The following is a 22,808-nucleotide window of genomic DNA, read 5'->3' on the forward strand; positions in this document are numbered from 1 at the left end:
TTGTGCTTGTCAGGTTAATCTTATTGGGTCTCCCACTGGGGAGAAAAAGGAAGCCATTCATGTTACTATTTGTAGATATTGAAATACAATTGTTAATACCAAATTGTGACTTCATTTGCTGGTGTGTACATACCCATGTTAATCCCAAATTGTGATTTCATTTACTTTTATGTACATATTTCACTTATCATTTTATATTTAATATTTTATTTATCATTTTTCATTTTGTTTATCACTTTATTTTTTGAGGAAAGTCATCTGTGTTGATTTTATAGGGAAAGTCATTTAGCATATAGAGAAAGGAAGAAATATAACTTTACTCCTGTAGAAATGAGGCTTTCATTAAGATTTGTAAAGTGACTTGTTGAAAATATAGTTAGGCCTAACATTAGCCATTTTATAGAGAGAAACATGCCATTTATCATAGATTCATGCTGAAATTTCCTTCTCATCAAAGATAAGCAATTGTTTAGGTAGGATTTATGAAACAAAAGTGACTTCTTTCTTCTAACTTTTCAGATAAAAGTGCCCATGGATATATAGCAGCACATCAGTCTGTAAGTGAAAAATTAAAAATTGTTTCTTATGATCATTGTAACCTAAGATCTAACAATATAATTGCTTGTATTTGATTTCATATGTCCAACTATTAGACATAAATTTTTAAAGCAGTTTTTAAAGGAATAATTTTAAAACATTAAAATTTATTTTATCTCTTTTAATATCTATTTAATATATATCTATACATATCTATTTTATCTATTATTAAAGGTACAATGGGTTTCAGTAAATTCGCACACCACCGTTATCACTATAATCAGTTTTCTATTCTAAAAATATATAACATTCGTTATCACAAGTTTCATTGAACTCACAGATTTTGCAAAAATTATTTTATAGGAAAATATTTTACTACATTGTGATATTTGTGGAAATACTATGCTACCACTGTACTTCCAGATAAAATTTCAAAGGAACTATGATTCTTATAATCAAAATATTCACTATTTACCACAATCCATTTTTGGAAAAGACAGATCAAGTTATAGTCCAATACTAGGCACTCATGTGTGTATACATAGTAATAGTGACAGGATGTTCATGTTAGAAAGGACCTTGCCAACTCCTTAGTTTACACTTTTTTCTTTTAGAAGGGAACTAAGGATGAGAGGTATCCTTCAGAGCTCTTTCAGTCAGTTCCTTAAGAAGTCATCACAAATGCCTATGTTTGTTGTTGGTTGTTTTTGCTCTTTGTCTCTTTGAGGGCCCTTTTGGGGAGCCCACCACCAAGCTCCCAAAAAAATCATACATGGAGGCTTATTCTTAATTATAAATGCCCAGCCTAAGCTTGGCTTGTTTCTAGCCAGTTTTTCTTAAATTACCCATCTGTCCTTTGCCTCTGGGCTTTTACCTTTCTCTATTTCTGTATACCTTTCTTTCTTACTCCATTGCTGGTTGTGTAGATGAGTGGCTGGCCCCTGATGTCCTCCTCCTTCTCTTGCTCTTAGATCTCTCTTCTTCTCCAAGATTTCTCCTTCTATTAATTCTTTTTGCCTACCAGACCTGCCTATCCTTTCTCCTGATTCACCATTGGCAATTCACTTCTTTATTAGACCATCAGGTGTTTCCGACAGGCAAAGTAACACAGATTCACAGAGTTGAACAAGTGCAACATAAACAAAAGTAACACACTTTAAAATAACATTCTACAGTATACACTTATTCCTCCTTAGTAAAAATATTATTTCTGGTTTACTCAGATTGAGGAAGAAATAGTAAATGCTACCTAAATGGTATGAAATATCATAGCCAAGGGCACTTGGGTCAGACATTAGAAAATCAAGAGTGTTACATAGAGAAGTTACATTTGTATTGGAAGAAAGTAAGATGATTGCCAGGATCTGGGGCCAAAGAGAATGTTGAATTGTTTAATATGCAGAAAGTTTTAATTTAGAGAGATGAAAAAGTGCTGATTGAATATACAATAATGTGACTGTTAATACTACTTAAATACACAACTTAAATTGCTTGAAACAGTAATTTTATGTTATAGATATTTCATGGACAATTCAAAATAAAATGAAGAGGGGGTAGGGGTATAACTAGTGTTTGTATGTGTGCTTAATGTATATAGGTCCTTGGTTCAAACTCCAGCACACACACACACACAAACATGTTCACATGCACACAGGCACACACTCGCATGTGTACACACACACACACACACACACACACACACACACACACACACAACACACACACACACACACACACCAAAAACCAAACAAACAAACAAAAAAGTAGAACAAGAAGAAATAAATGAAAAAGAGGTAAAGATTTGAGCAGAGTGTTTAATCTTATTCCTCTACTTACATACAGATTGTGTATTTGTGAAAGTAATTTAGCTTTTTCAGGTCTCTTTTTCTTCTGAGCTTCTCTTTACTCAGCATTAAATAAGTATGATAACAATATCTACTTCCTAGGACTTGTGTGAATATTACATATGATACATATTACATATGATAATGAATATATTATACTATACTATGCAGCATATGCTCTGCATTAAATATAAGCTACTACTATTATTACTATTGTTTGTAGATGTCAGCATCAGTAAAAAATTCATTCTTTCTACATAATGTAGGTAACCGTATTTGTGTTTTGTTCATACTCCCTCAATCAGAACAAAATGTGGCTCTTACATCTGATCAGTCATTTCTTTCTTTGACATGGTAGCTTCCTGAGCCACAATGAAAATAACCAAAAAAAAAAAAAAGAAACTGGCAAGTAGGAAAGAATGGAAACAGCTTCCATTCAACACCTACTTTTAAATTAATCCTATATCTGTGGTAAAGACATAGATTTCTTAAAATATTTTTATTCTTTGAGAATTTCATACAATGGATTTTAATCATACTTACCTCAATGTCATCTATTTAACTCTTCCAAGATCCAGTTCCACTTCCATACACTCTTAATTCATGTTTGAAATTTAATAACCCTTTGATTGACTCGAATTCGTTCAACCCATATACTCCTACATATGGACCATCCACTGGAGCATGGTTGACCTTATGAACCATACCCTTAGAGAAAACTGACTTTCCCTCTCCCAGAAGCTGCCAACTCTCTATAGCTCCTCAGTTAGAGGTGTGAGTTCAAGAATCCCTTCCCATCCATGCTAGACTATTGACTGGCTTGATCTTGTACAGGTCTTATGCAAACAACCACAATAACTCTAAGTTCATGAGTGCATCGGATCTGTCATGTCCAGATGACACTGTTGTGCTCTGGTCCTCCCTGACCTCTGGCTCTTAAAATTCTTCTACCCCTTCTTCTATAAAGGTCCCTGAGCCTTGGGGAGGGAGCAGGGCATACAGATGTCTCATTTGTAACTGTGCACCCACTGTTACTTATTCTCAGCACTTTGGCCAGTTGTGAGTGAAAACAGTTCTTATGTTTCAGGTATGTTATTAATGACGACTTGGTAGGATTATGTGTATGCTGCATTTTACTTTTTCTTGAGATATAAGCTTTTCTTTTGAGATTTTTTTCTGTTGTTTTTTTTTTATAAAATTGAAACTAAGTCTGTGTAACCATGAAATATTCTCTTAAATTAGAAAATATGATCTGGCTTTATGGAAATCAAAATAATTACTTATTAACTTATTTAGCATGTGTTTGTCAAATGCCTTCTATATCAACCTCACAAGGTTTGGAGTTCACTCTTTTAGGGAAAGATAAGTATAACCAAAAAGATTTATAATACCATGTAGATGGTATTATGTACTCTTTCGTGTATCCATTTGCTATGTAAATTCATGGGAAAGACATTGTGTTGATGTGGAGAAGCTAAAGGAAGCAAACCTTTGTTTTCAAATGTTTACACTTAGTGTTTCTTACCAAATAGGTATGTGATGCATATTTTATGGATGTTGACTTAAAAATATATCATATGAAAAGTGGCATTTCAGTTAGATCTTGAAGAGCATATGAGAGTTGGGTCTATGAAGATGGTGGTGAGCATTCTATACAAAAAGAAAAGCAGGAGAAAGATCATGTTTATGAAGAGAACAAGAGAGCAAGGGATGTGGGTTTGAATGATGACTATGCAACAGAATGAATCACAAAGCTTAGCCTTGGAAGTTAAATTGGGGCCAAATCACAGAGGTCCTTACGTGGAATTCTAAGTAATCTAGCTTTTCCAGTATGCAGTGGGAAGTCCTTCAAGTGTTTTGGAGCAGTGCAGTTAGGTGCTTAAAGCTTATGCTTTGATGAAGAGTAATTTAATAGCGATTGTCAACATTAATTAAGAACAGAAGGTAAGAGTAGATGAAGTGTGACTAGTTAGAGAAAAATGTGTGTTTCCAGACCAGCAATAATGAGGGCCCAAAGTGAGTTAGTGGCAATAGGAATGAACACTAGCTTTGAATTCTCGACATGTTTATTATTTGGACATGGAAGGAAAGAATGAGGAACAAAAGACAAACATCACATACTCTTTTCATATGAAAAAAATCTAGATTTAAAAAGATAAGAATGTACACAGAAGACTGTTTAGGAAGAAAAAGAGGGCTAGAGGAAGAAGGGAAGGACAATAAAATATTGGATATGAAAATATACAATATGCATGACATGCATGTGTGAAAATGTTAAATGAAACCCAGTATCTTGTATAAAATATATATATATTAATATAAATCTTAAGATTTATTATGTGCTTAAAATAGTATCTGGGTAGATAAAAAGACTAGGACATTATTTTGAGAAAGATGCAGATCTCTTTTGAAAGATTTTGAGGTTCCTATTAGACAATTTGACTTTGAAAGACTGATAAGTCAAGCAGCAGGAATTGATTGAATAAGCTGTGTGCTTAAGGCAAAGTTCCTGTTGATTGAATAAACTGAATTGTACCCTTAAATTCAATGAGGTTCAACTTCAATGGCACTTTGTCACTTAGGAATGGAAAACTGTACTTTGTGTTTTTATTATGGCTCTAGAGAAAGTGTATACTTCACAGTGTGCATTATGTATATACTTGGTTATCAAATGGGATCTGAATTATTGAACTGGAACTGAATACTCTATATACAGACTCAATTGAATACAAGGTTTGGCATCCTTTAGTAGCCTGGGTAGAAAATAAAATATAGGCACCGTCGTCATCTCTAGTTTTAAACTGATTTCTGTGTATTGAGTATTCAATCCAGTGACAACTCCTATAGTCTCATGTACTTTACAGCTCACCTTTGTTTGTATGAGTGTCTGTGGTGTACGGTTGTAAGCACACTCATATATACATGTACACAAGTGTGCATGTGTGTAGAGGCAAGAGGTCCAGGCCGGGCAAATATAGTGACCCAAGGTTCACCTTACTTTTTGACACAGAATCTCTCACTGAATCTGTAGATGTTCATTTCAGCTACATTGGCTGGCCAGTGAGTTTCAGGGTCTTCCTAGTTCTGATTCCCCCATGCTGGGTTTAACAGCAGGTGCTCCACGCCAAGCTTTTTACATGGGTGCTTGAGATCTGACCTCAGACCCTCATGGTTTCATAGCAGGCACTTTACTAACGAAGTCATCCTGCTAATGCCAAATATCATTTTTTGTACATAAATGTATTCCAAATATTTGCAGGACCCTCACCTTTAATTTGCAGCCAATTTTTGACTCGTATTTAATTTTGATCACACGGTTAATAATGAAATGATATATTTATAATCCTGAGCTTCTATTCCAAGTAGGAGGTAAAAACAATACTAATGATAGGCCAAATTAGTTCCTCGAGAACCTGGGTGTGTAATTGACAGATTTCTCAGTTTGGATTATAATACAGGCTGATTCCTTTTGTTCATCGTGATCAGTGGCTCTTGCCTAGGAATTCTGATAACATGCAGCTTCCACGGCTGTGCTTCCATTAGGAATCTAGAATAAAACTCTGAAATCTGCAACATTTTTAGCCTTTTATTCTTTTATTGAAAATAGATTTTTTTTTCATATGATATATTCTAAGTATGGTTTCCTTTCCCTCAGGTCCTCCCCACCTTCTTTCCCATCCAAATTCAAACCCCTTCTTTTTCTCTTTCAGTAGAAAACAAACAGGCATCTAAAAATAATAATAAAATAAGATTAAAAAAACCGAACAAAAAGAATAGGACAAAACAAATAGAAGAAAGGAAGCCAAAGCAAAGGCACTAGAAGCTGGGCAGTGGTGGCGCATGTCTTTAATCCCAATTAATCCCAGCACTAGGGAGGAAGTAAGTTTGAGGCCAGCCTGGTCTACAAAGCGAGTTCCAGGACGTCCATAACTGTTACACAGAGAAACCCTGTTTTGAAAAACAAAAACAGACAAACAAACAAACAAAAACAAAAACAAAAAGCACTAGAAACAAATAGATGCAGAGACATAGAAGTTTGCACACAGAGAAATTCTTTGAAAACACAAAACAGAAACCATAATATATATGCAAAAGACCTGTAAGGTTAAAAAAAAGCCCTGGCAAAGCATTATGAGACAAAGACCCTCCAAAACGACCATTCAGTATGTATTGGCTATCTACTGTTGGTCATGGAACCTGCCCTTACATGTGGTTTGTATACTCAGTGAGACTCTGATGAAGAAAACTCCTTTTTCTTTTGCAAGTGGTTGTCAATTGTACATACCTTCTGGGTTAGGGATGGGAGCTAATGTGCACTTCCCCTCTCAGCACTGGAACCCCATCCGCCTTGAATCATGCAGGCCCTGCACATGCTGATACAATCATTGTACATCAGTCCTGCTGTTTTTAGAAGGTCTTGTTTTCTTGGTGTCCTCCATCCCCTCTGGCTTACAGTCTGCCTCCTCTTCTGCAGAGTTCCCTGAGACCTGAGGGGAGGGATTTAATGAAGACATCTAATTTAGGACAGAATGTTCCAAGGCCTCTCACTCTCTTCACATTGTCCAGCTGTGGGCCTCTGTATTTGTTCCCATCTGCCTCAGGCGATATCTTCTCTGATGATAGCTGTACAAGGCACTGATCTATGAGTATTGCAGAATGCCCTTAGGAGTCATTTTATTGCTACATACCTTTAGCAAAACAGTAGTATTTGGTTCTCATGTAGGTCTTTGGCCTATTCAGCCACATGTTCTTGGCCACCCAAGCAGCGTCAGGAATGGATTCTATTTCACAGAGTAGGTAATGAACCCAGTCAGATGATGGTTGATTATTCCCATGACCTTTGGGCCACTATTGTACCAGCACATCTTGCAAGCAGGTCACGATTGTAGAGTGAAGAGTTTGTAGCTGGGCTGGTGTTTACCTATCTCCTTTACTGTGCACAGAGTACTCTCTAGTACCATGAACACTAGTCAGTAGGGGTGAAGGTTCTAGGTAGGCATCACAATGGCTTTTCCATGTTCAGTGAGTTGTATAGGTGTCTTCAGCAATGGGGCCTTACCATTAGTTTGTGGAGAGCAAGCAACAGCCTTCCAATTGCTTGGGGTTATTTGGGGCCAACAACTCAATTAGTTGTAAACTATTACCAGAACTTGAGGTTTCATTTGGTATCAAGTGATGTCCAGTAGGTGTTCCATCTCCTCCTTTATTTGGTAATTCCATTTAGATCCCCTTTATATATGAATATATTTTAGGAAGCTTCTACTATTAAGTTTCCATCCAACCCCTCAAATGACCAGTAGTTTCATCTGTCCCTCTTCATATTCTCTCTCTATCCCCTCAACCTTCTCCTCCCATTTTACACACACACACACACACACACACACACACACACACACACACACCATCCATCCATCCATCCATCCATCCATAACTATATGTTCTATTTGCTTTTCACAGGAAGATCCTTCCCTCTTCCCAAGTCACTCTCTACTTAAACTATGTGGTTTTACAGATTGTGGCTTGCTTATCAATGATTTAACAGCTAACATCCACATATAGCCAAATATATACCATATTTGTCTTCCTGAGTGAGTTACCTCACTCAGGATTATTTTTTCTAGTTCCTTCCATTTACCTGTGAATTTCATATTTTCATTTTTTAAATAGCTGAGTAATTTTCTATTGTGTATGGGCATACTGGTGCATGTGTGTGTGCACGCATGTGAATGTAGAGGCCATGATATAGCCTTAGATGTGTTCCTTAGAACATGTACACCTTGCTTTTTGAGACAAGGTCTCTCTCTCTTATTGGGACCTAGGACTTGAAGATTAGGCTAGGCTGGGTAGCTAGTGAGCTGCAGAGATTCACAAGCCTCTGCCTCCCCAGAGCTGGGATTACAAGTGTATGCCATCATGCCCAGTCTTTGATGTGAGTGCTGGGGGGGGGGTCAAAATAAGGTCCCTGTGCTTATATGGTGAGTGCTTTACCAACTGAATGATCTATCCAAGTCCAAGATTTGCTTCATTACAGATAAGCAGGCATAAAACAGAGGAAAATTTTCTATAGCATAATATCAAAGCAAATATCAATAATCCAACAGCAGTTTCTCTCTGTAGCAATCATTCCCCAAAAAGTTGGCATTTCAATGGAATTTTATTAAGCTGCAAAGAAAATGAAAGTATGAAATTTGCAGGACAATGGAAATGGAAAGTGTTATGTTAAGTGTAACCCAGGCTCAGAAAGACAAAACCACATGTTCTCTCTCTCATGTGAATCCCAGCTTTTAATTATTCAATATGCATATTTAGATGGAGGTAATTATGGACTGAGGCCAAGAAACTTGAAAGGGACCCATAAAACAGAAAATGAGGCGTTAAGGAAGGAAGCTGGAGAGAGAAATGGAACACAGATGACATGAAAATGAGAGGAGGCAATAGCGTAGTTGGAAGGGTACAGTGAAAACAGAGGTGAACAGGGTGATGAAGGGCAGGGATGAGATGAGAATCAACCAAAGGGAAGGGTGTATGAAAACACCATGGGAAAGCCTGTTCCTTTGTAAGATAATTTTCATAAAATTAAATTTAAAATTTAAAGGAATAAGTATATATATACATAAAAATCAAATAAGCGTATATTTCAGTCTTTAAAACACACACCATCTGTCTATATCAGGGCAGTCAAGAGTTCTTTCAAATACTTATGAAAAAGTTCTGCAGTGTTCTCCTTAAAATAGGCAATTCTTGCTGGCTCATATCCAATACATGATTACACCTTATTCTCCACTGTAGATATTAACAAGATTAAAAAGGTTCCATGTGGAATTTCCAAAACAGACTTAAGTCCTCTAGTGTAATATTTTTGTTAATAGGATACTTGTGAAATGCCTCAGGAGTTCTGACTTCAAGAAATGAAAATTCACCTTAGGAACACTTGGCCATCAAAATCAGTGACATAAACAGAAAAAAAAAGAGAAAGCAAAATGAAAATTTAAAAATACCCATCCACAATAGCATTGTTCAACAGAAATACAATCTAAATGTATACAATTGAAGTATTTTAGTAACCACATTTTAAAATAGAAAAATAAATGGATAAATTAATTTAATGATACATTTTATTCAAGACAGATAAATAACAGCATAGAGGAGCAGAAGTAGGCACAGTCTCATTCCTAGCACAGAAGGGAAAATTCCTTACCTTCAATGGAAAAAACACAGGTTGTATCAACCACACTCCAGTGTAGGCCCTATACACAGTGTTGCAACACAAATTAGAATCCATGTTTTGTTGTTTTTTTCTTCCTTTAAAAGAGACAGAAACATGAAGTTGGATAGGTAAGAGCCTAGGGGAGGGGCTGGGAGAAATTGGAGGAAGGGAAAATATGGTAAATTCATATTATGTGAAATTTTCAGAGAATAAATAAAACTTTTCAAAAAGACAAATGAGATAAAATGAATGAAACAGGAATAGTGTGGCCTCAGATAGACAAAGCACACATAGATTAAAGGGGATAGAAATGTCCTCTGACCTTCTCGTTAATGTGCAAAACCAAGTGGGAAGGAAGCACATTCTTTACAAGAGGTATGCTATCTATAAAATGAGACTCTATCTATAATGGACTGTATTTCTAATGTTGTTACCAAAGGGGATAATTCCAACCATGTTCCTCATTACTGTGGAGGCAAAGTGATCAACTTAAAAAGTAGAAAGAATGTATGCTGATAATACGAAAAGCAGGAATTACTATGAACAGGAAATGTAACTGTCTATGAGAGCAAAGGAGGGGGAAGGGCCTCCGGGGGAAGGGGAGGCTATGTTCAAAATAACTTATATGTTTGTATGAGGGTGTCCTTCTACAACCCAGGGCCATTGTACAATCAAAATTTGCCAATTAAAATTGTTTATTACCAAAAACCCTCAATATTAAAAACAGTGAGTCAAGTTCTGACCCCCAGCACCCATGTAAACTTCCGGAGCAGTGACATATGCCTATTTAGCACTGTAGTGCTGAGACGTAGAGGAAGACAGGTTCTGGGATCTTGCTGTTCAGTCATTCTAGCCTAGCTAACGAGCTCTGTCTGGCTTCAGTTGTGAGACTGCTTCAACAATAAGATAGAGAGTGGGTTGTGTGGCTTTAGTTTTGAGAAGAAAAATCTTTGTTCGCCCTGGATAGGGAATCAATGAGAGACCAAAGAAGGAGCTCAACAAAGTCTACCTTGATGAACCAATGAGTTTCATTGGGGTTACTTATGGGGATATAAGTGAGGGATTGCTTACAGGAGCAGAAATGACGCAAAAAGAACAGCATCGCCAAGCCCACCGTGACATGGGTGACAGTTCATGAAAGCTGGAAACCTGGAGCACACTGCACAGCTTGCAGGCAGCTCAACAGATTGTAAAGTATCCATTCCATGTGGCTCAGTTGATGAGAGCCTATTCAGGCAGCTTGGTTGGTTTTGTTGTTTCTAGACAGTTTGGCTGGTCTCTGCTTCTTTCAGGTGGCTCAGCTGGTCTGAGCCTCTTCTAGGAAGCACAACTTGTCTGAGTGTCTCTCAGCAGTCCTTACTGTTCATATACACTCGAGGAAGGAGGGGCCCAGTGTATCGGGTTGGCTTCAGGAATTTCCTAAAACCTTTGTATATTTCCTGAGCTTGAGTTTTCCAGTAGGAAGGAATGTTTTACCTCCCATTAGAATATTTCATGTCTTAACAAAACTTTCCAAGATGGAGATTTATCTCAAAGGAAATTGCTGCACAACAGAGAGAAAAGGAAGACACTTGACTTGCTCCACTGGCCTACACACACACACACACACACACACACACACACACACACACACACACACACACACACGAATGCACACATGTGTGTGTACCCATACATCATGCAGCACACACAAAAATTTTAAATGCTGTCATTTAACACATCAATGTAAAATTATTAATGCATTAGTAAAATAATTTACATTTTTCATATCAAATATATAGAATCCCACATATCAATTCAGACTAGCTATGTTTTTGTGTATTCAGTAGCCATGTGTCTGATAGTTTTCATATACAAAACCTATACCATAGTTTATGTGAACCCGTGCTAGGATTACCTATAAGTCTTGTTATAATACATATTTATAAATGCCTGAGTTTCTGATTGATAGATTTGGGTGAAAATTTCTGAGAATTTGCATTTTTAGCAAATCTCTTGATGCTGCTGCTGCTGCTGAAGAGCTAGTAACTACAGTTTGAGAACCACAGCCTTAATTCCTTCAAAGTTCAAGTTTGCAAACATTTTCCCACAGTGTTAACATGAATGATCAAAATTGGATACTACATACTGTGGCGATTGATATTATTAGTTGTTATTACCATATTTTGTGCATCATTACAAATCACAGGTATCCTGTTTGTTGCTTAATATTGAGCAATTATTGGTATGAGTACATGTTCTCTGGATGTTAGTGTCTATTAATGAGTGATGCTTTTTTTTTTTTTTTTTTTTTTTTTTGGTTTTTCGAGACAGGGTTTCTCTGTGTAGCTTTGCGCCTTTCCTGGAACTCACTTGGTAGTCCAGGCTGGCCTCGAACTCACAGAGATCCACCTGGCTCTGCCTCCTGAGTGCTGGGATTAAAGGCATGCACCACCACCGCCCGGCACTGAGTGATGCTTTATTGGAGGCTTAACAAGAAAGAAGCATTTCTTTGCATTTTTGCTCTTAGTGTTTGCAGAACTATATCTATCCTCATGGTTACAGTAAGTACATTATCAAAAAGTAGCTTTTTAAAACATTGCAAACTATCATTTGGGAAATTTTTAATCTACTCAGTATATATCCAAAGTATTAATGTCAGTTAATTTGATTTTAAATGCAGTCATTGATTTTTAAGAACAGTAAACTTTAAAATATTAAGTGAATCATGAAAAATAAAAATAATAATATAGACTTCACAGTCCATTCTACCATGACCCCAATTCATCTCTGATGTGCACTGGTCTTGGCTACTATAAATGGTAGTATAGTTCCATCCTATCTCTACACGGTTAAGTATTTCATCTCTGCTTTCATGTTTCTAAAGGAAAATAATGAAAAACTAATTCCTTGTCTTTAACCTTTTTCTGTTCTAAGAATACAAAAACAGCTTCTGAGCCTCCTTTGGCTCCCCCTGTATCTGAAGAAGAGGATGAAGAAGAGGAAGAGGAAGAAGATGACAATGAGCCCCCGCCTGTCATTGCACCAAGACCAGAGCATACAAAATCAGTAAGTCAGAAAGATAAATATGGTGTGTTTTCTCTCATTTATTATGGTTTCCTGATTTTATATAGATTCATAAAATTATAGCTACACACATATGTAGCTGAGGTTTTCCTGGTCCTGCCTGGCTCCTATGGCCCCATGGACCATTTGTTTAAAAGGAGGGTTTGAACATACAGATAAATAAATAAACCTATCAGGTTACAAAATGGGCAGCAACCCAGACCCAAATGAACACACAGAGGCTTATATTAATTATGAACTGTATGGCCTAATGACTCAGGCGTCTTGCTAGCTAGCTCTTACATCTTAAATTAACCCATTTCTATAAATCTATACTTTGCCACGTGGCTTATGGCTTATGGTACTTTTACATATTGCTTCTCATGGTGGCAGCTAGCAGTGTCTCCCTGCTCTGTCCTTCTCCCTCCTCTCTCTCTAGTTGGAATGTCCCACCTAACCTTATCCTGCCTCACCATTAGCCAAAAAGCTTTATTTGTCAACCAATCAGAGTAACACATATTCACAGCATACAGAATGGCATCACCCATCACACATACATAATATATCCTGAAAGGATAGGTAAAACTATCTAGGCCAGTGGTAGGTTCTCAACTCATGGATCGTGACCCCTAGGTGGGGAATTGCATGTCAGATATCCTGCATACCAGATATTGACATTACGATTCCTAACAGTAGCGAAAGTACAGTTATAAATTAGCAACGAAAATAATCTTATGGCTGGGGTCACCACAACATGAAGAACTGTATTAAATTGTCACAGCATTAGGAAGGTGAGAACCACTGATCTAGGGGAACAAACTGGAATAATGGGAGGGAAGAGACTTGCAAAAGGGAAGGGTGAATGTGGGAGGAAAGATGCTGAAAACTTCTTTATGTGACTTGGTACAATGGACAATGAATACATGCAATGATATTTTTTAAAGGAGGGTTTGAACATACAGATAAATAAATAAATAAACCTATCAGGTTACAAAATGGGCAGAACATGTTAATATTGGCTCTACCTCCCAAATCTAAAGTATATGCTTCTGTAACTTGAATAGAATGAAACATTTATATATTTAGCATTGTTAGTAAAAATCCCACTGAAGCCATAAAACATCAGTGACTGGTCTCCAATCACTCAAAAGATGCCTTTTGGAACAGGTTTTGTAGCACACGTCTTTAATCCCATTATTTAAGAGGCTGAGGGCATAGAATCCAAAGTTCTAGAGCAGACTGTGCTACATAGTAAGACTCTGGTTCAAAACAAGACAAAGAATTAAAGTAAGATGCCATTTTGTGGCTGGGAAGATGTCTGAGTTGATAGTGCTTGTTGCACAAGCTTGAGGACATGAGTTCCATTCTTCAGATCCAGCAGCATATGCTTAAAATCCCACTGTTGGGAAGACAGAGACAAGAGGACCTGGGACTTGCTTGTGAGTCAGTCTAGCCATCTTTAGGTTGAATGAGAGACCCTGTCTCTAAAAATGAGGCAGAGAGCAATTGAGTGACATCAACTGGCATTCCCATGCAAATGCTACACATGTACTTGCATGCATGTGTGTGCATGTGCAAACACACACAACATGCACACATACTCATCATACACACGAAGGTTTCATTTCGATTGCAATTTTTAGAATTTTGTAAATCATCTAATACCTGTTGTGTATCTCTTGTGTTCCCAGAGCTGGAGTGTAAGATATGAGCCTAGCGTCTAGAGGAATGACTCAGCAGTCACAGCTGCTTCCTGGTCTCCCAGAGAACTTGAGTTCTCAGCAGCTAGGTTGGGCAACTCATAACCACTTGTAACTCCAACTCTAGGGGATCATTCTCACTCTTTTGGCCCCACATGGCAGACACATAAACACATGTACATATGTATACACACATGAATTAAAAATAAAAATAAATAATTTTTAACAATAATAGCCTATTTTAATCTAAAATTTGGGGAGTGTTTTAGAGTTTCATGTATAAGTACTATATTTACATCATTTCTACACTTCCCTCTTTCACCTTCAACTCTTCCCATGAACTCCCTTCTTAAATTCACCACCTTTTCCTCTATAATTATTGTTGTTTTATATGTGTATATTGCACAATCCACAAGCAACACTAAATGAGCCCAGTTTGGGGGGTCACAATTTGAAGATACAAGATTATCACATTCAATGATTTGCTAATAAAAAACACATAACTGCAAATTTATAAAACTGCAGAGGTGGAAATAAGGCAAGAAATCCATATGAAGCAGATAGGAAGAATTATTAAGGGAGGGGCAGCGAGATTAGAATTAGCAAGCTCATGGATAGGGACTTTGGAGCTTTTAGAGCCTGTGACATTTCTTAATATTCTTTAACAACAGTGAGGTGAGAGTGCCTTTGGGCCACGCTTTTCCTTATCTCCTGTATTAATTGTGGAATTGGGGGTGGGGTGTTTATCTTTCAGATCTATACTCGTTCTGTGGTTGAATCTATTGCTTCACCAGCAGCACCAAATAAAGAAGTCACCCCACCTTCTGCTGAGAATGCCAATTCCAGTACTTTGTACAGGAATACAGATCGGCAAAGGAAAAAATCCAAGATGACAGATGAGGAGATCCTAGAGAAGCTAAGTGAGTATTTTTCCATAGCAAAGTACTTCTTGTACAGTGACTAGAAGGAGAATTGATCCTTTAGTTGTCAGAATCTGCTTGCCAGATTCTAGGATCCCTTAAGTCATGAAATACAATGTTTAGGACTTACTGTGCATATGAGTCAGGTTAATCTCTCCCCCATACTCTTAGTCTGAGAGAAACTAATCATTTTCATTTAGAATGCTCAATGAAGATGTAAACTCAACAAAATGTATTAAGCTAGTAAGTTTTAAGATTGCATTCCCAAAAGGAATTAAAGTACTCTGAATAAAATATTTTATGATCATACCAGAAGGTCCCCATCTGAAGGGCACTTATTTTTTAAAACTCAACCCGGAAGTCCAAGAGAGTACATGAAAACTTACAGCCACAGATAAAGTAGCATTCCCTTATCTGTGGGGAGGGATGCCAGACCAGCCAATGGTAGTGATAGCTTCCAAGGTGTCATTGGTGTATACATGCTTTTGCTCATATACTTAAGACTCAAGATTATGAGATAGGTTCTCCCCTGAAAAATGCCAAGGTTCTATGAATCGTATTTATTAAAGCCACACAGAATGGCTATATATTAGTAATCAGTGCTCCCAGTTTTACTCTTATTAGTGCCTTATTCATTTTTCTATGTATGTTAAGATTTAGTAGCATGATACAATAAGAATAAAGGGGCTATCACTTTTCATACCTTTTGCAGCTAACAGAGCAAAGTGAATAAATTCATTTCTTGGCCACAGGGAGGCACTGTAGATGTGGCGATAGGGCCATTTTGCCACCTGGGAGCTATCTGAAGATAGTTTTTAGTCTCCCAATTCAGATAGGACTACTGTCATCTAGGAGATAGAGGCTAGAAATGCTTGTAGGAATTATATGACGTGCACGACACCCCCTCCCTTCCCCTTCACAGCCAAGTTATCATTTGGACTGAATTATTACTTTATATCTATTGCATTTAAAATATTTCATATGCAGCACTAATGTCATCTGAAGTAGAGATTTTGAGAAGGCTAAGGTTGAAGTTGCAGCTATCAGTAAGCACTCAAAACTGGAACTGCTACACTTTAGCAAACTGGCTTTGCTATACTTGATTAAATATGCTTCTAGTGCCAGTGTCCACTATTTGCTATAATAAGAGCCATAATAATTCTTACGCAAGGAGCACTTGGTGAGTGGCCACTTTCCATACATTATTGAGGTTAATTTTCTCTACAACCATTTATGGTAGATTTTAATGTCTTCATTTTACAGAATACTGAATGAAAGCTTTAAAACGCTTAAGTGACCAAGTCACCAGAATAATGAGTGGTGGAGCCAGAGTCTGACCTCACATCTGTATGCCTTTAAAGCTTGCACTTTTGCCATTAGCCACTTTGGTTTTGCATAATTCAACTACTCGTGTATAGAACAGAAGGGAGAGAGGAAAAAGAACGGCCAGGAAAATGAAGTTCCATGCTTCAAAGAATCACTGCAGTCTCTTCCTTTGTTTTGTACCTATGGCATGAACTGTGAAAGAGATCTTATTAGACTTTGAAAATCTGACATCGTGCGTTCGTAGAAGTGGCTGTTCTCTGGTGTCTCCCTCAAGCCTCAGAACATTCATTGTCATGAACATGGATTTATGCATTTCATAAGTCAGCTGAGAACTAGGCACCACCTTTCTGAGCTGAAGCTTTGCTTACAGAATGTGGCCGTGCTAAGGCTGGGACCTTTCTGGCTTACTTATTTTGTTCTGCATTGAGGGACAACAGGACAAGCAGAGGAAAGAGCTGATTTAACTGTGTTAATGAGAAAAACTGTAAAAAAAAAAGGGGGGGGGATTAGTGGATGTTTTTCTCTGTTGGACTTTATACTGCTTTATGGGAACCCAGAGACAATCATTTTCCCTCTCGCAAGCAGGTCACCTGTTTCTGCTTCTTTTCCTTTGTGTTTGTAAATCTTGACAAGGAAAGCTTATAGGAAAATGGAAAGGACCTTCTTAAGAAGTAGATATCTCAAATGCAGACATCCTGGCTTCCGCTTCAGCCTCCCTGTGCCCCTTCAGTGCATTTGCACACTGGCAACCAGAACCAAGTCACTTAACCCTGCCCGATCTCAGTCTTTCACCTGTGAAATGGGCACAAGAATCATAAGTACATTTTAAAAGTTTATCTGTAGGATGGATTATAAGAGGACAGGTGTTGGAGTCAGAAAGGCCTTGGTTCAAATCACAGACCTACGGATGGTAGCTATTTCTATTTCAGCCAGTTATTTAATTTTGCTGGTCCTCTATTTCTTCATCCAAAAAGTTGGGATAATAATAGTAATGCCAGCTTCACAGCAGTATGCCCATGAAAACCTCAGCAAGTGTATCTGGCTCATACTAGGGGAGTCAACAAATGCTCATTGTTTTATTAACAGTACAAACCTGTAATGTGATAGTACAACAGGACAAACTGAAATGGTCATAACGGAGTCAGGGTCATATGCACAAACCCTGAATCCCTTGGGAAATCTCATACTGTCTCTGAACTTCCAGTAATAGTAACAGTCCCAAGAGAATGAGAGAAATGTTGATGACTAAATAAATACATTCAGTTAGGTAAGATATCCAGCCCAATAATTAGTTTAAAATTATTGTTCGATTACTATTGTGCAATCATTAGAGAATGGGGGTGGCCTTCCACTAAGATAAGATATTTATAACTTAGGACAATCTCGTAAGTGTGGTCCCTGTACAGAAGTCGTTGGGGCTCTTGGAAGCAAAGGTGCAAATGAATCTTTTGGTTTTTTTGAGACAGGGTTTCTCTGTGTAGCTTTACGCCTTTCCTGGAACTCACTCTGTATCCCAGGCTGGCCTCGAACTCGCAGAGATCCACCTGGCTCTGTCTCCTGAGTGCTGGGATTAAAGGCATGTGCCACCGCCACCACCCAGCGCAAATGAATCTTAAGGAAGGAATAGAGGAGACTGTGCTGAGAGACAGAAGAAAGGGGGAAAGAATGCAGATAATTATAGGGATGACCTGCCACCTACTCCAGAGTGAACCCTTCAAGAATGAGGAAGAAACAACAGTTTCTATTTAATCATCCTCATCTTTGACCTCAAGAATGTCATTGCTAGGAATTGTGCAAGCCAGACCACAGAGTTACTAGGCAATTCATCTTCCATTCAGATACTGATGGTCGAGGCCAGACCAAGGAATCGTTAATAGCTAAAGTGGACAGATCATCTTTCAGTTTTACACAGACAGATAGCTTAGGCCTGGCTTGCTCATTGTGGTCTGTCTGGGTCTGTTGGAAAATAAAGAAACCCTCGCACGCTAGTGAGCCCTTTCAGAAGGCACAGATAGCCAACACAATTGTGCAGTAGAGGACGTTTCTCTTTAACCCTCCTCTAAGCCCCGCAACCACTGCCCTCCCTTCCTCAGCATTCTATGCTCCAAATTCTTTTTCCTAACTCACCATCAGAGACCATCGTAATTAGTTTAGAGAATTATGAAGCTCTTCCTCCAGAATAAAAAACACAAAAACAACAAATAAAACCCTCCTTCATGCTCGCGGGATAACCTCTTAATGACAAGAATCCAGCTTAGCTTAATATGGCAGAAAATATATTGGCGGGCCCTTTTTTCTTTTGAAGTCACAACATGAATCCCATCTTCAAATTCTAGAATTTAGTGGGTTTTTTTAATGTTATACTTTAAAATGAATGGTTTGTTTCTTAATAGGTAGGGAATGGCTCTGATATTTCTATCACTTTTTTCTCCACTAGATTTTATTTACTAATACACTCTTTGCTCAACTGTGTCCCCACAGTTTTGCTTTTCTTTGGTGTGATTTATAAAAGCAAATTGTAATGGACCTAAGGAAAGCAATCACTTGAAAGGCTTGTTTTGTGACTGGAATCGTAAAGGAACGCCTCTTGCATGCATGCTAGTCTACCGTCAGTAGATGGCAGCACACACTCTCTGGTGAAGGGTAGCGGGTGCGGGGACACCATTTTAATTGGATAGCAGTTCAATTCTGAAGCAAAATCTCATCAAAATGGTTGTCTCCTAGTAATCCTTATGAAAAGGTTCATTTCCAGGTTTTTTAAACACCACATTCCATGGAAATAATGGTTGAATAATTTACTACCATAAAGCCTCATTAACTGAACCCTGCCAATTGGAATTGGTTGCAATTCAGAAAGTGGTTTGAGCTAAAGCTTATTTGCTTTGTGATCAGCCTATGGAAAAGAGTTTGCTCAGCAACTTCATAGCACAACTTTCTTAGAAAAGTATAAACCATTTCATAAGACTCTGGTTTCAAGTGGCTTTAAAAATCATAATTTCATCAAAAGAAGAAAACAGATCCAGGCACTTAGCCATTAATAACTGACTTGGAAAAAGATGGATTTAGTGATGTGGACATCCATTAGACAATTTGAAAAATAAAATAGCAACTCACATATCACGAAGTTGGTGGCATTCTAGACACATAGCTCAAATAAAATAAAATATGTTTTTCAACTTTTCCTGAACCATGGACATTTTTTTTTAAAGGAATGCCTGATTTTACTTGTGTTTAATTCCACAAGCATTTACTGAATACTTGATAGTTTTTATAGCCTGTGCTGTATAAGGAGACACACGAGATATACAGGTGAATAAGACTAGGCTCCTATCATTAAAACAACTGAAAAAGTGATGCCAGCGTGATATATGACCCATTAAGGACAACAAAAGACAGCGCTAGGGAGTAAAAAAGGAAGTTATTGAGTTTGTTCAGAGGGATCATGGGAGGCTTCCTGGAAGAAGGGTGGGGAAAACCCGGAAAGTATGTTGTAGGTGGAATATAGCATGCAAAGGCTTCATGGGATCTTAGCCCAAATGTCAGGAAGTAATGTACACAAAGACTTGAAGGTACACACATAAAATCTACAATGAGACTAAAAAAGTGGGTTTAAGATAGAAAGCTCATCAGTTTTCAAAAATGTGACTCTCCCAGAGGTCCACAGTTTTATTCCCAGCATGCATACCGAATGACTTATAGCACTGGAAACTCCAGATGCAGGACACCCAGTGCCCTCCTCTGGCTTCCTGGGGTACCTTCCTTGCACATGTGGCATCATTCTCTCTCTCTCTCTCTCTCTCTCTCTCTCTCTCTCTCTCTCTCTCTCTCTCTCACACACACACACACACACACACACACACACACACACACACGCACACACGCACACACACACACTCATACACACTCACACATAAGACATAAGAAGTGAAAATAAGACAGGGTTTCTCTCTGTAGTCTTGGCTGTCCTGGATCTCGATCTGTAGACCAGGCTGGCCTCGAACTTACAGAGATCCACCTGCCTCTGCTTCGTGAGTGCTGGGATTAAAGGTGTGTGCCACTGCCGCCTGACAAGAAAATATTTTTAAAGGAGTTACTACTAAAGGTTTTTAGCTGGTATGTAGAAGAAGCAACTGAAGTGTTACTGCAAAGCAGGGGCTGATGAGGAATTACACTTTATTTTATGTGGTCAGAGCATAAGGTTGTGGTTGCAAAGGATGCAATGGACAGATCATTCCATGCCAAGGATATTGGGCCTTCACTATAGTTGTCAGGTGTCTCTGATATCAAAACTAGAGACTCGTCTGATGAGGTCTTTATTTAAAGCATTCCGAGAGAGGTTCAGAGCCTGGATGGCCATGATAGAGCCTGGCAAAAGGAAGTCCAGTTAGGAGAATGTTGGAGGAAAAGATGAAGGGAGTCCAACAGTAGCAGCAGAATTAAGGAAGGAGTGAATTGAAAAAAGAGTCAAGGAAGAAAAAGATACAGACCCAGCACTAAGTAAACAACATATGTAAGGAGTAAATGTAAGAAATGACTCAAAGACTGTTCTCAGATGTCTCACCAGACTACTGAGAGAACATATTGATGGCACCACTGCCTGAGCAAATGAATTTTAACAACTCTCACAGTGTCTGTCTTACTAAACCCAACTGAAACAGGAGCATCCATTACCAAAGTCAAGTGAAAGAAGAGAGAAAGGAGGAAGAGATCAAACACAGCCAGTATGAAACTGTCAAACAATAAAGGCAAAGATTAAAGACCAAAACCCAGCAGTCAGGGGAATGGCTCACCTGGTAGAGTGCTTACCTGGCATTCCTGAGGCTGTGGGTTCTAGCCCCAACACCATACTAATAGAGTCTAGTGGTACACACCCGTCATCCCAGCACCCAGGAGATGGACATAAGAGAATCACAAGTTCAAGGTTATCCTTGTTCCACCAAACAAACCTCAGCAATGGTAAATCCCAAACTTGATACATAATCCATAATTGAAACATTTCGCTGACTTTTTCTGAATGTCTGCTGTTGATTATTATGTTTTAATTAGGTTGTCCACTAGGCCACAGTCATGTAAATTAGTGTAAGGTATTGTCTGTGTTATACTGTATTCTGTTTGAATATATATTTTCTTATTTTCATTCACTTACTTGTTCAGTGGTAACCACTGCACTGGGCCCCAAAATTAAAGGGATGAAAACACAGATTTGCTGGCTTCAAATAAAAATGTCAGCTGGGCAGTGGTAGCACACGCCTTTAATTCCAGCACTTAGGAGGCAGAGGCAAGTGGATCTAAGTTAGAGGCCAGCCTGGTCTACAGAGCGAGTTCCAGGATAACCAAGGCTACACAGAGAAACCCTGTCTTGAAAAAAACAACAACAAAAGTATGTCTGTTTCATTACAGTGATCATAGAAGACTTTGGAAAGGTTGATGCTGTAAGATTACGTTTAGGTGGTAATTAGGAAGTCATAACTTAGATTAAAAGGAGAATAGAGAGGCATATGCAAAGAGCTATTTCCCAGATGGTGAGACTATTCCTAAGATATAAAACGGGAAGAGAAAAGACAAGAGAAGAATAATTGCTACTCAGCCTGCTTAGGTAAAAACCAGATGGGGCTGGATGATGGATGGCCTACTGTGTTCAACTAAGGAATCAGGGCTTGGTCCTGTAGTGAGGAGGAACTTTTCAAGAGTACTTAGGGATAGATAAGAATGACTGTTCCTACAATGAAGATCTTCGACCTTCCTGCAGCCCTGCCATCTAGAGTTCCATCTTATCAACTGCCATCCTGTCAGGTACATCTCATTTAGCTTTCTTAGGAACCCATAGAAGATAACAGCTTCAAAATCCCACTCAAATCTTGCACACAACTAAAGACATATGAAGTATGCCTATCTCTTAGAGAAGCCAACATTTGTTTCTGAGCAGTACCCCTCTTTTGCTATGAACCTCCATGCATTAGCCTATGTTAAAATATTGACATTACACCCTAACTCTGCTTTCAAACAACAAAAAAGTAACCGGTGATATGTCTAATGTTTCCTTGTGGAATGTTTAATTGCTGTTATTCTTTGATGTCTATGTGTTGTGTCTATATGTGTGTGTTCACACGACACATATGTCTGTGCAGGTACTCATGTGTGCAATTGCATGTAGAGGCTCTAGGTTGACATTGGGAGTTTTACTTGGTCACTCTTCACCTTAGTCACCAAGGCATGGTTTCTGAATTAA

The 22,808-nt window shown here is 38.2% G+C and overlaps 1 protein-coding gene across 12 annotated transcripts in view; it reads left to right on the forward strand.

The window, feature by feature from the left end:
• Positions 1 to 22,808, forward strand: part of Pak3 (p21 (RAC1) activated kinase 3) — a 277,471-nt gene that overhangs the window by 210,254 nt on the left and 44,409 nt on the right. For all 12 annotated transcript variants that reach the window (XM_028876944.1, XM_028876946.1, XM_028876951.1 and 9 more), the window contains 3 exons: positions 520 to 557; positions 12,505 to 12,636; positions 15,088 to 15,253. In XM_028876944.1, coding sequence (XP_028732777.1) covers positions 520 to 557; positions 12,505 to 12,636; positions 15,088 to 15,253 — 336 coding nt within the window. The remainder of the gene's footprint in view (positions 1 to 519; positions 558 to 12,504; positions 12,637 to 15,087; positions 15,254 to 22,808) is intronic.

Source organism: Peromyscus leucopus, chromosome X (assembly GCF_004664715.2).
Source record: "Peromyscus leucopus breed LL Stock chromosome X, UCI_PerLeu_2.1, whole genome shotgun sequence".
In the NCBI taxonomy this organism is placed as follows: domain Eukaryota; kingdom Metazoa; phylum Chordata; class Mammalia; order Rodentia; family Cricetidae; genus Peromyscus; species Peromyscus leucopus.